We start from the raw sequence: 13,947 nt of genomic DNA on the forward strand, positions 1-13,947 counted from the left end.
TGAGCTGAGCGAAGCTGAGGACTGGACTGAGCTGAGCGAAGCTGAGGACTGGACTGAGCTGAGCGAAGCTGAGGACTGGACTGAGCTGAGCGAAGCTGAGGACTGGACTGAAGGTCCGCTCCGGAGGACGGACCGTAGGCTGGACAGGCCGGGGATGGACAGGGCGGAGGGTCCGCTCCGGAGGACGGACCGTAGGCTGGACAGGCCGGGGATGGACAGGGCGGAGGGTCCGCTCCGGAGGACGGACCGTAGGCTGGACAGGCCGGGGATGGACAGGGCGGAGGGTCCGCTCCGGAGGACGGACCGTAGGCTGGACAGGTCGGGGATGGACAGGGCGGAGGGTCCGCTCCGGAGGACGGACCGTAGGCTGGACAGGCCGGGGATGAGTGGGCCGGTGAGTCCGTTCCGGTAGGCGGAGGATCCGTTCCGGCGGGCGGACCGTAGGTCGGACTGGCTGGGGATGAGTGGGCCGGTGAGTCCGTTCCGGTAGGCGGAGGGTCCGTTCCGGCGGGCGGACCGTAGGTCGGACTGGCTGGGGATTAGTGGGCCGGTGAGTCCGTTCCGGTAGGCGGAGGGTCCGTTCCGGCGGGCGGACCGTAGGTCGGACTGGCTGGGGATTAGTGGGCCGGTGAGTCCGTTCCGGTAGGCGGAGGGTCCGTTCCGGCGGGCGGACCGTAGGTCGGACTGGCTGGGGATTTGTGGACCGGAGGGACCGCTCCGGGGGACGGTCCTGGGGATTGACAGACAGGCGGGGCCGCTCCGGCGGACGGCCCGGGGACCGGGCAGGTAGGGACCGGACAGACAGGCGGGGCCGCTCCGGCGGACGGCCCGGGGGCCGGACAGACAGGCGGGGCCGCTCCGGCGGACGGCCCGGGGGCCGGACAGACAGGCGGGGCCGCTCCGGCGGACGGCCCGGGGGCCGGACAGACAGGCGGGGCCGCTCCGGCGGACGGCCCGGGGGCCGGACAGACAGGCGGGGCCGCTCCGGCGGACGGCCCGGGGGCCGGACAGACAGGCGGGGCCGCTCCGGCGGACGGCCCGGGGGCCGGACAGACAGGCGGGGCCGCTCCGGCGGACGGCCCGGGGGCCGGACAGACAGGCGGGGCCGCTCCGGCGGACGGCCCGGGGGCCGGACAGGGCAGAGGGGCCGCTCCGGGGGCGGAGCCGGGTCCGGTGGGTCCTCCGGGGGCGGGACCGAACACTGGGCCAGGGGCCCCTCCGGGGGCGGCGCGGGATCCAGGGGCACCTCCGGGGGCGGCGCGGGATCCAGGGGCACCTCCGGGGGCGGCGCGGGATCCAGGGGCACCTCCGGGGGCGGCGCGGGATCCAGGGGCACCTCCGGGGGCGGCGCGGGATCCAGGGGCACCTCCGGGGGCGGCGCGGGAGCCGGGAGCCCCTCCGGGGGCGGAGCAGGGTCCAGGGGCAGGTCTGGAGGGGAGGCCTTAAGCCTTTCGACGGCTGCCGAAGTCCTGGGGGCCGGAGGCGGTGCGTCGTCGACCACCGCGGGAACTGGAGGCGGTGCGTCGTCGACCACCGCGGGAACTGGAGGCGGGGCGTCGTCGACCACCGCGGGAACTGGAGGCGGGGCGTCGTCGACCACCGCGGGAACTGGAGGCGGGGCGTCGTCGACCACCGCGGGAACTGGAGGCGGGGCGTCGTCGACCACCGCGGGAACTGGAGGCGGGGCGTCGTCGACCACCGCGGGAACTGGAGGCGGGGCGTCGTCGACCACCGCGGGAACTGGAGGCGGGGCGTCGTCGACCTCCGCGGGAACTGGAGGCGGGGCGTCGTCGACCTCCGCGGGAACAGGAGGCGGGGCGTCGTCGACCTCCGCGGGAACAGGAGGCGGGGCGTCGTCGACCTCTGCGGGAACAGGAGGCGGGGCGTCGTCGACCTCCGCGGGAACAGGAGGCGGGGCGTCGTCGACCTCCGCGGGAACAGGAGGCGGGGCGTCGTCGTCCTCTGCGGAGACTGGAGCCGGGGGGCCACGATGCCTCCTGGCCTCACGTCTTCGACGGCCCGGCCGCTTGGCAGGTGGGTCTGTGGACGGCAGGGAGACAGGGCCCGGTTGGCTGCTAGGGGAGCCAGTAGGCGGCTCGCTCAGAGGAGCACTCAAGAAGTCACGGATGTAATCAGGTAAGTGGCTGGCTAATCCGGGTCGCTGGCTTGCTAGCTTGCGGCCCAGGGTTATGGTTGCGTCTTGGGGATCCTCCCTCCACTTCTCCCACAACTCGTATAACGTGTTGAAATAAACGCTGTGCTCGTCGCAGGAGGAGAAGATGTCCCAAGGCGTGTCTTGGGTTTGGGTCTGATTGAGAGGAACGGAGGTCCGGTTCTGGAGAGCAGAGGTCGGGGTCCGGTTCTGGGGAGCCGAGGTCAGGAGGACGGACGACATGTGGACAACGGGTGGGGGGTCAGAGAGGGGCGGTGATGGGGCAAGATCGCGGGAGCCACGGCACCTCCTGGTATGGTGTCCTAGGCAGCCAGGTCGTTCAAAGGCCGGCTCCACGATTGGCGGGGACTGGGTGTTTCCTCTCCGGGGAACATGCTGCTTCCTAGATGGTGGTTTGAGAGCTAGCCGGGTTCCCCAGAAGGGAGAGGAGGTGTCGTCGGTTAGGGTCTGGGTGTTGGCTGGGCCTGGGGCTGGTGGGGGGGAAGATGGCGCGGGCTGGGCTGCAGATGAGGAAACTTGAGTGAGCTGGGCGATGTTTAGGTTTAATTGTGCCTTAGTGGCGGCAACATCCTGAAAGGCTTGGTTGTATTGAACCAACAAGGCAGGGTCGGGAGCTACCTGGGATACCTGGCCAGTTAAAACAGTGAGTTGACTGAGTATCTTCTGGTACTTGACCGTGAGCTGACGAAAGGTTTGGTGGACTTGCCTGATGTCGGGTGGAGTGAGCCAGTCCGGCCTTGACAGCGAGTTCTCCGGGTCCATGTCGGGCCAGAGCGTTCTGTCATACAACGAGCGAGTTGGACCCGAGCAGAGAACCACGCCTCCAAGACCAGAGGAGATGAAAAGGATTTATTGGAGGGGATGAATAATGGTGGGTGGGAAAAGCCAGGGAGCAGAAGCAGGGGGGTTCCAGGCAGGAGTGAGGCTCCAGGCAGGAGTGGGGGTCCAGGCAGGAGTGGGGGTCCAGGCAGGAGTGGGGGGTCCAGGCAGGAGTGGGGGTCCAGGCAGGAGTGGGGGGTCCAGGCAGGAGTGGGGGTCCAGGCAGGAGTGGGGGATCCAGGCAGGAGTGGGGGATCCAGGCAGGAGTGGGGGATCCAGGCAGGAGTGGGGGATCCAGGCAGGAGCGGGGGGTCCAGGCAGGAGCGGGGGATCCAGGCAGGAGTGGGGGATCCAGGCAGGAGCGGGGGGTCCAGGCAGGAGTGGGGAATCCAGGCAGGAGTGAGGGATCCGGGCAGGAGTGGGGGGTCCAGGCAGGCGTAACTGGTGAAGGTTTGTTGGGGAAAACCGGAGGGGAAGGAGGATGGCGTGGGATCCCGGACAGCTGATCTGAGGGAGGCAGGAGAAAGCAAGGTCAGAAGTTGGCAGAAACTTAACAAGACAGATCATGAAGGGGGCTAGAGAGCAAACCGAACTGCGTGGTTCTTGTTTAACGCTCTGGCAGGGAGTGGAAGGCTGAGCCGGTCTTTATTGCCGAGTGAGTGATTAGTGAAATGGTTGTCAGCTGTCCGGGAGCCTGTGCAGGTAGTTGATTGCCTGAGTGGAGTCAGCTGAGGAGCTAGACTCCACTCAGGCACCGAGCTGTAGGGAAAAGACAGGGCAGAAGAGCGGATGGGAGACAAACAGACAGAGACAGACAGGACAGAGGAGCGGATTGTGACAAACCACATCAGTCTTATTATTACATTACTGAAGTCTTCATTGGTAAGACATTCTATAATTTTAAGGTTCCAACACAATAGAAGAAAATCGGTGATCTGAACCTATTTAGCATCAATTAGAACTTAGCAAGAACTTTATGCACAACCTGGTGCAACACAGAAAAGGGTTGCTTCTTAATGTGGGTGAAATTGTGTACAGACATATTGGCAATTTCTCTTCAAAGACCTAATTTGTTAGTAAAAAAAAACATTAAAGCCAATTTAATGTTAGAAAACTCCAGCACACAGCATATTGCTTTGGCCTCGGACATCCAGTGTCTATGAGGTGCTAAATCACAGTACACCGTATTCTGTGTCTATTAAGAATCAGTTGAGCCTGATTCCTCAGCAAATTTATGTAGCTGTGTTTGAGACACCCACAGACCGCAGAACTGCTCCAGAAACTGCATGCACAGTGTGAAAAACAGTGTGAGGTGTACAGATGGAGGAGAGCAAATCAATAGGACTGGTGTGTTGACAGATTCTATGAATTTGATGCTTAATGAGACATTTGGAAAAGGAGTTCACACCGTTTTAATGCAATGCTTTTACGTGCTCAGCAAGAATACGACCTAGGCCTTTTTGCTATTTGCCCCCCTTTTAAGAGTCTTTGCTGCAAACAATGTTGTATTCAAACTCATTACATCATGATATAGCTTTCAAGACTAATAGATCAATAAACTGATGAGTGTTTGAAGGAGTGTGGCTTGAGTAAACTTTTTGCATTGTATGCTTTAACTTTCAGAGAAGTACTGTTTGCTCAGGAATGCTAATAGGTCATAATCATCTCTGTATTTTCAGACAAATCTCCTGAAAAAAGCCCCTGCACTGGCTGACTTCTGATTTTCTGATTTGTACTCTCCCCAGACTTGGCAGCCCCGAACAACAAAAGAACTTTAATAAGAATGATTTGACATGAGTATAAATACTTTCCATGGGCAATTGACCCTTTCCCTGGACACACACACTTCAACATCAAAAGGGTGTATCCTCTAGACTCTAAGAGTCGCTGATTAAACACTTTTCAGAAGTATTTCCTTTCCAATTCCAGGGTAGATCTAGCATCGGCATATCAGATGTGTTTCATTAAGTTGCATCATGAAATACAGTCGGGTATGGGTGTGTGTACTTTAAGTGGGACTGCAATATGTCTGTGTATGTGCATGTGTTTTGCTGTATTTCTCTGTCTGTGTAGATGGTGCATAGTTTTAGCTGGGGAGGGGAAGTGACATGGCATGTTGCCAGTCAAGTCTCAGTTTTTTTTGAGAAACACTGACACTGAGACGCAGAAACACAGAAGAAAAAAGGGCATTGTTCCAGCAGCAGATACCAGCTTTACTGCCAAATCCCTGCCGGCTGGACTGAAAATTTCAGCCATGTAAAGAGAGCAGGAGTAGAGCAGGACCTGACAAAAGATGACATTGGCTTGTAAGTTTTAGGCGATGACGCTCAGGGGGGATTCCATTATGTGGCTGTCACACAGCATTAGGCGAGACAGCAAACACTTTCATGTGTGGATTACCATTTACCCATTGGAGATAATAGATATTTGCCTTAGCTAATCCATTTCTCTATTGATTTTCGCCCCCCTTTAATAACTTCTTGCAAGCAAGCAAATTTTAATAAGTGCAAGAATGCTGACAAGTAAGAAGCTGGAACAAAGGGCCGTGTTTGACACAGATAAGCTGCTTATTGTAGTTTTCCATAAAAATATGAGACACATGATCATATTTGACAATTTTATTCATTTCAGACACAAGTCAGCATACAGTGTGATTATATTTCAGAAAAAAAACAACTGTTATCTTGAAAATAATTGTGTGGAGTGTGGGAAAAATATCAGAGGAGCTAAAAATAGCCTTCATTCAGTAAAAAAACTTACAAAAAGTAGGTCAAATGGTGATAACTGTGTCTGTTAAAGAAGAGGTCAAATGGCTTCAAATTTCCACATTATTTGAAATGAAGAACAGGTTTGGCAATGCTGTACTTCTGATGAATGAGATATCGTACCTTGGGAATCTGATACAACACCACTGTTGTAACTATTGATACTACATTTTCAGTAAAATATTTTTAAAAAAACATTTGACGCAAAGATCTCTTATTTGTATGGAAATTACTTTATACATCATATAAGTACATCAGCTGTGCAGAATTCAAAGATGATATGCTTTGAAAATTCATAACAAAACAGAAAAAAACATCAAAAATGAAAAATACATCAGTGTCAAAACTCATCTGTAAAATACACGCTAAATCAAACAGTTCAAATAACACATTTTTAAGCATTAACAGCAAAACAACACAGACAAACCTTTGCAGGAAAATGCACATTTACAGCACCAAATCACCATATAATTGTATCTATAAAACATCACATCAAATTATTAAAGTGATAAAGAACATGTCAATTAAGACTGCCAACAACCCTATTTTCTTCGGTACTTTTTTCTCATTTTCTCGTGTATGCCATCAAAAGCTCGATACATGTCTTTTTGTCTACTTTCCTGGAAGTCGCTGGAATGGTAAGGGAGGACGGTATGTTCACATGTTTGTTGTCTGGGTGTTCTTCGTCCTTGGCTTTGGCACCGGTGAAGGTTTCTGTCCTTCAGCAGCTGTGGAGATCTGTGGAAGCCTGTTTTCACTCTGAACTTCAGGCTGAGACACTTTCTGGTAACAGGCTCTTGGTGAAGGCTGGGGGCTCGGGGGCGGAGAGCTCTCAGTCGGGTGCATAGTTTCATAGTCCGGGCTAATGGAGTCAGGATCTCGCTTGTTTACAGAAAGCATCCTCAGTTCCCCTTTATTCCTGTGTCTCGTATGGGTCTTGTTGCGCCTGTGACGGCAGCATAAGACGACGGTGATGATGAGCAAAAGAAGAATGAGAGCTGCTGCTCCTGCTAACACTGCCACAACAGTCTGTCGTGCAAAACAAAGCATAGGTGGTGGACTTTTACAGGTTGGACGAACGATGTCACTAATCTCCTTGCTGGCTTGGTTTGCTGCAGTGCACGTGAAACTCTCCTCGCCTTTCATTTGGGTCAGAGAGATTCTCAGTGTTTGTCTTGTTTCACTTATTAGTGTCTTTCCATCAAGTGTCCAGGAGAAGGCCAAACCCTGAGGTTTGACAACATCGCAGTTAAGATGAACAGCATTACACTTGAACTCACAGGCATATTTGAGTTGAGGTTTTGATACTTTATCCATCATACAGAGGCGACCAGTCCACATTTTAGCCAAAGTGCGATTGGGATACAGCACCTGGGCTTGGTAGGTCCCTGCACTTGAGAATAGAAGATTCTTCAGAATAAGAGATCCAGTTGCAGAGATGTCTTGTGGCTTTCCAACTGACACTTTCCCTTGTTCCCTGTAGAATATTATTGTGCTGTTATGAGTCCACTTCATTGGATGTGAGTTTGCCAGTCTTTCATAGACAAAAGGCAGAGTCAGACTCTGCTGCCCAACAGCAGCGTAGAGTTCACAGGTGTCCTTTGCTGCGGCAATGTCGATGAATCCCAACAGAAAAATAACACCGAGTGAGGCAGTAAAACACGCCATAATATTCAGAAATATGTCCTGTAGCGAGCAGAAATTATCCCTGCTAACTTTTGTCAAAAAGCGTTTCTTCAAAGTCTAGATCAAGACGCAGTTCTGTCAAAGTGAGCTGTTACATTTGTCATCTAGAGCACAACTGGCAAATAAATAACAAACTGCTGGCTCTTCAAGGGAAGTGATGCTTCTGTAGGATGGAAGCAATGGGTCAAGAGTCTACTTTCAGTTCTCAAAAGTCTTCTAAAAGCAATTTTAAAGTCATGTGGTAACTACCATTTTGCAATCACATGATCTAAACACATAATTCACTGCCGTATTTCCAAGTTTGAACTTATGGCGAAACATCAGCGGTCAAAACATGACTTATTAACTTTTAGTCAAGTCAGTTCCTGTCTATTTTATTTGCATACAATAGCCCAATAACACAAATGACAAATATTGCTTCAAGAGCACAACATGCATAGCATACAACTCCGTCTGTTCTTCGATGTCCGGTTACTTAAAAAAAACACCCTCCCAAAAATACTTTAAAAATAGAAGAAATTCAGGAAGTGCAACTGAGGAAGGATCCGTGCATTTCATGTGAAAATATATGTCATATGTCATATGATACGGAGCATATTTCTACAAACAAGCAGCATAAAGTATTTACATTATAGACAAAGAAGATGAAAAAATATCTTGACATGTAAAATTCAGCATTCATATAAGATCTTACTTTGTGCCTATTTGAAAGCTTAACTCATGTGAGACTGCTGAGGTGAAAATCAGATGTCACCAGACTTCAAATGAATATGGATTCATAAAACACAACATAAACAACCCTATCAGTTTCTAAGTGGCTAAAAGTGTGTTCTGCAAAGAAGCATCCTGCAATACTCAGCCTAATATTTCACAAACTTAATATGCAACGTATATTAAGTTGCCGAAATAATATGAAAGAAGTTCCTGGATTTATCATCAGTCAGATATTTCCCTTCTGGCTTGTGCATTATTTATCCTGGTTATTGGTTTTTGGCCTGTCAAAGAATACAGATGACTTTTATTTGTCTATTCTAAATTGGTTTAGTCACGGCTGCCTTTTCTGATAAAGCAGCTGAATAATGAGAGGCCACGACTTCATGTAAATATCGGCTGCAAGTGCCTTTGTTTTGGTGACTTCGACGGAGCAGCTCAACTATAGGCTGTGTGTGTTTTGTAATTAGACACGGTGCCGATGCTGACAATTAAGATTTAATTTAATTATTTCAATAGATCGTCTCCTGAAACGTCAACTCTTGTTCGAAAACCACACAGACATGTTTTACTTTTAACAAAAAGAAGCTCCAGGCAGAGTTTCTCATTTGGCTCAGTGGTTTGATCAAGCAAATCTCCAAGTGGCACACGCTTTAAATTAACTTCACTTTCCCCAGGTTTTTATTTTGGTAAATCTGACAGTGACTTAGCACTTTTGTCATGTTATTAAATAAACAATTTGCTTCGGATCACCATAATCAGGTGATTGTTCTGTAAATCCCCTGAAGCATTTCCAGTAAACCGGAGTCATTGTTCGCTTAAAATCCAGAAATACCCATGTCATTCCATAATTCATGCCATCAACAACCCTGCAAAGAACTTCTACCACTGTGTAGGCTCGAGCAGTGCCGGGATGAGTTCATTTTGCACCCCACAACTATAATTTCATGCAATTAGCAGTGATTCACAATCTTTCTGTAACTCTCAGCACCTTCAAAGTGCACCCATAGCAAGACGAACACCTGTTTCTTTTAGTTTCACCGTCATTACACTTTTTCCTACCCCGAGGCAGTAGACTGATGTAAAATGTTAGCTATTCGAAGGGGCGGCGTACTGAGCGCTGAATGTTAGAAATGTTGTAAAGATTATATCTACAAGAATTTTCCCTGCCGACCCAGCTCACAAATAGGGACATGTGTAAATGTACGTGCATTTGTGTGTTCACATGTATATATATGCTGAGTTAAGAGCAGCAGGTTTACAGACACCGGTTTAAAAAAAAAAAAAGCAGCAGACATATGGTACCCTTGTGTTTTACCTTGTGTTTTATATCATAGCTGACATGAAGCAAAGAAGGTGCCTATTTTAAACTCTCTCCCTTTTTGATCAATGTCTGTAATACAGCACTTGGCAACAAAAAGGTTGTCAGCTGCAAGAGTTTTATGACCCAGCTTTTTGCATTAGTAGTTTATGCATTTGTTTCGGCATCACCAGCAAAGAAAAAAAATGTGATCCAATGCAAAAATGTAGGAAAATGTCTCAGCTGAGACGTCTGTCTTGTCTTGACATTCATAAAATGTGTAGAAATTGTAGACACTTTTATATATACACAACAATATTCTCATCCCAAAAGATAAAAAAGAGCCACAATGTACATCGGGTATCAGTGTGAACACTCCCAAACACCTTTAAAGCTGGAAGTCAGAACCTTTACCTTCTAACATATGTTTCATTTCAAATCCAGTGTCCTGGAGCTGAGCCAAACCAATGAAAAACACATCCCTGTCCTAATACTTACAGACCGTGCCATACAAAGATAAATCCTGGCCATTATTTGGGGATGTTATGGCACCAGTCCATGAAATCTAAATCAAACTCTGTCTGCAAACGTTTTTTTTTTATCCAGTCACAATCTAACAAAGTTCGTGCTCACACCTCAGAGCTTCTTTCATTAAATCATTAGCACCAGACATAATGACTGTGATTATTTTTTCTGAAAAGACATTAAAAAACTAGACTGTTTACATGACATGATTTGCTACGTGGGACTTGGTTGGATTGGGAGTTTGTGATCTGGTCACATCTGTGATCGTCTCCATCTGATACAACGAGACAAGAAAAAACTCTGTCCTGATTCTGTTCACTTCTGCTCCTCTCATTCGTTGTTTCCTGACTCTGCCTCATCTGCAAAAGTGTTTCTTCATACAAAATGGTTTCAGAGGAACTGAGCTGCAGTGACAACAAACTAGTGTCTGATGACTTAGTGACATAATATGACATCAGTAAAGGCACAGATTTAAGAGTTTGTTCTTTAATGGTTCAACAAACAAACAAAGAAGGTTAATCTTTTTTTACTGGAAGGAAATGCTCATGGTCAACATAGAAGCTCGAGGGGAAAAAGCAACAAAAGCAAAGCCAATTATTGTTCATGATTATCCTGAGCATTTAATGTGCTTACTTGATTATAGTAACTACAGTCACTGCCAAAGAAAAGTGTTCCCTTTCCATATGATTTTATGCAAACAGCACCAGTGTGCCTGGTGTCAAATCAAACCCAGCCGGTTTATCATCTTTTGACATGCCCTCTTAATTGGCTACAAAGTAAGGTCTGAATAGACCAGGCATGGGTTAATTGGCCTCAGTTTCTGGTCCCTCAAGCTCTGAGGCAGGACGCCCGTCTGCCTAGCTGATGTTTAATTCAGGGGCCCAGATGGAGGCCTAACAGCCTGGCTGTGAGATCCTTGACGCCCACTTTCACCAGACACGGCTGTGGATGACCCCGGGGAGTGATGGGGGTTCTGGAGGACCCCTCCTGCTCTCCAAAGTCAATGTAATCTGGAGGACAGTGATGTCACCTAGAGCCAAGTGCCGGTTCTTTGAACTGAGCGGACGGGAGCTTTCTAGGGAACTGGCCACAACAGCACTGATAATGGACAGGGGAGGAGCGGCTCTGTGGTGCAGAGGTTACCAAGCCCAAGTTCTGGGTTTGAATGTATTGGTCTGCTGGAGCCTGTTCGTGTGGAGTTTGCATGTTCTCCATATTCTGTGGTTGCTCTGGTTTCCTTCTGCAGTTCAGACACATACAGGCCGGTTAATTGATGGTTCTAAATTGGCTGTGGATTGAGTGTGACCACGCGTTGTTGTTTGTCTCTTTGTGTTAGCTGTGTGACAGACTGAAGGCTTGTCCAGGGAGCACCCTCCGTCACATTCAATGTCAGCTGGAATAGACTCCCGTCCCCTGTGACAGTCTTGCAAGTACAGCTAATGGATGGAATCTATGAGGAGCGTTGGCATGAAGTGGAATGTTAGTAAATGTAAATTTGTGGATTACCTTGAAAATGCTCTGGACAATGTTGACGTTTGAAGGAACTACAGTGTAAAATGGAAGCCATTCAAAATGTGCCATACCATTCAATTTCATGTATCTCTTTTCAACAAATGAATGGTGTGTGCGGCGTGATTGTGCAAAATCTTTTAAACTATGTTACTGTATCATGTTGTACGCTTAGCCACTGACCTAACCAAGCACTTTTGTCAACCAGACAATAATTTGAGCAATAAGCATCACAAGTAGTCTCTTTGGTGTGAAGACTCCCGCACCACCTTCAGGAGGTTGAGCAGACCACACATTATTCAGAGGGTTAAAATATCTTCAGAAAACCACAAAGTCTTAAAAACAGCATCTTTCACAGGTGCCTCACTTCACTGTGTGTGAAGGAGAGGTAGATTGTAGAGTGGCAGAAGTGCTTTGGAAAAATAGCACTATAGCGACACTATAACTGCAATGCATTCACATTTTAAAAACCCCATTGTCTCCTTAAACAATATGTAAGTGTGTTTCTGAGTCCATCGTCATGGAACCAAAGTGTGTGTGGAACTAATTAGAGAAGACAGTGTTTTAATAAGAGGCCACTAGTCCAGACACAGGTCATAAGTTAACTGACACACATACATGCATTTACATAATAGCGAACTAAGCTTATTCACCATTTTACACCAAAAGTAATCTCATCAGCCTGCAGTGTGTGCACACAATAATCATATTAGCCCCTCCATTTGCATAATACTGCATAATCCCTTGCAGAACTCCATCCATTTAACCTTGCAATTTTTTTTTGGATTATATAAGAACTTCAGCGTTAAAGCAGATAAAATGTGGTCCCTTTTGAATCCTGTTTCCTATGACTGCAGGTATAAACCCAGGGGAACAAGGTAACTTAAATTCTTCCTGTTTAGAAAGTGATCTCATGTGTGCAAATAAGAACTCTCGCTCCTGGCAGCCTCTGAGGATGAATTCTTGCCTTTTCTGCCTGCCTGGAGCACAGTCGGCGAAATCCAACGGGAAATTGTGCATCCCTTGAAAATGTTTACCTCCACTTGGGCACGAGCCAGGAAAATTTCTTTCTGTCCATATGCAAGATCTGCAGTCACCGCAGACTATGCAGCATTTCCTGTTTTTCTTAGTATGAGTCATTTGGATGGCATCTTTATTTGGTCATCAAAATGTGGCCCAGATTGAGAAGAATACTTCAACTGTAAAAAATGCTAAGTAGCTCTGTTACCAGTAGGTGCGTTGAAGTGTGTACATAGAATATGTTATGATTAATTTGCTTTAGGGAGAAGCAGAATGCATGTTTTGTCATTGTGGCTGACATGAAGTCCTCTCTGTCTCCTCCTTGAAGGCAAAAGAAAATAAAGCTCACAATTTGTCAGACTTTTCAACTAAAGCGAGGCATCTTTTCAAATGCACATCGTTTTCACGTCCAGTCGTATCCCCCTTTGCTCCATTATGCTTCACCCCATTTTCCCCTGCTGACATTAGGGGATGTTTGAATGGTTTCACAGATCACACTCCTCGTACGTTAAAGTCACTCCTGCTACTTCCCCAAAATGGCTGCACAGACAAAAGCCAGACCTTTTCCCTTTGACAGGGTTCAAGAGATCACAGTTTATATTTCCTCTTGCATTACACGGAGCTCTAAATTGTCTGGTTTTGGTGGTGCTGGTGGTGGCGGGTGGGTGTTGGGGTGGGGCCGCTCTTCAAACACAAAATAGGCTGACGGCTTATCACTGTCGACTGCTCTGGTGCCGCCACCGAGGAGGAAGCCGCTTATATCATCTTTGTTTTGCTCGGGGCCCCAGCTGTTTTTGCTCACCGGCCTGAGCAGCTATCTGCTGAGGCTGAGGATCTTTGATGTGCACGGGGAGGCGCTGCATAGAGGGAAAGCACTATGGGACTGGCGACCCCAAAATCTACCTCCCATCAGCCTGCTGGAGTTCAAGTTTAAACAAATGAGAAGGCTTGTTTTTGTTCCCTTTTTTTGCTTTCTTTATGGCCACGGGGCATCTGTTCTCTGCTGTCTTCCCCTACAAACAAATGAAAACAGAGGACGATAGTTAAGTGAGAGATTTTGTGGCTGGCCATAAGCTCTGGACATGAACAGCTCTTTATTAAGTTAATGTGGTTGTGTCCTTCAAAGCAAACTTGAAAATTCTCGTTAAACAAAGTTTGCCGGACAGCTGGTTAGAATGAACAAACACTTGTTTTGGGAGATTTCAAAACACATTATGTCATTTGTACTTCCCTAAAGCTTGTCCTGTGTGCACTTTGCTGACTAATGAACAGTTAATCCTCCACAGATGCATCCCACTTGTTCCAGACCCGTTCCTCTTTGTTTTGTGTGCTGACATGCTGCCAATCCTGAAAGCTGCAATAAAGACCATTGTTTAGCACAGTGTCTTTGACTTTTACTACTTTCATTTGTTTGTTTTTTTCTTTCTCTACACTTTGTA

The 13,947-nt window shown here is 48.3% G+C and overlaps 2 protein-coding genes across 2 annotated transcripts; both read right to left on the reverse strand.

Annotated features, from left to right (window-relative positions):
• Positions 1 to 1,442: 1,442 nt before the first annotated feature.
• LOC127535096 (uncharacterized) lies at positions 1,443 to 3,147 on the reverse strand. Its single transcript, XM_051952092.1, has 3 exons — positions 1,895 to 3,147; positions 1,730 to 1,861; positions 1,443 to 1,469 (listed from the first exon to the last, which is right to left on the reverse strand). The coding sequence occupies exons 1-3, from the start codon at positions 2,933 to 2,935 to the stop codon at positions 1,443 to 1,445; spliced, it is 1,200 nt and encodes a 399-aa protein (XP_051808052.1). The 5' UTR covers positions 2,936 to 3,147.
• A 2,448-nt stretch (positions 3,148 to 5,595) lies between these two features.
• Positions 5,596 to 7,582, reverse strand: LOC110962624 (hepatocyte cell adhesion molecule-like). The gene has a single exon (XM_022210615.2). It carries the CDS (start codon positions 7,423 to 7,425, stop codon positions 6,415 to 6,417), a length of 1,011 nt encoding a protein of 336 aa, XP_022066307.1. The 5' UTR covers positions 7,426 to 7,582; the 3' UTR covers positions 5,596 to 6,414.
• Between the last annotated feature and the right edge of the window lie 6,365 nt (positions 7,583 to 13,947).

This window comes from Acanthochromis polyacanthus, chromosome 8 (assembly GCF_021347895.1).
Source record: "Acanthochromis polyacanthus isolate Apoly-LR-REF ecotype Palm Island chromosome 8, KAUST_Apoly_ChrSc, whole genome shotgun sequence".
Lineage (NCBI taxonomy): Eukaryota > Metazoa > Chordata > Actinopteri > Pomacentridae > Acanthochromis > Acanthochromis polyacanthus.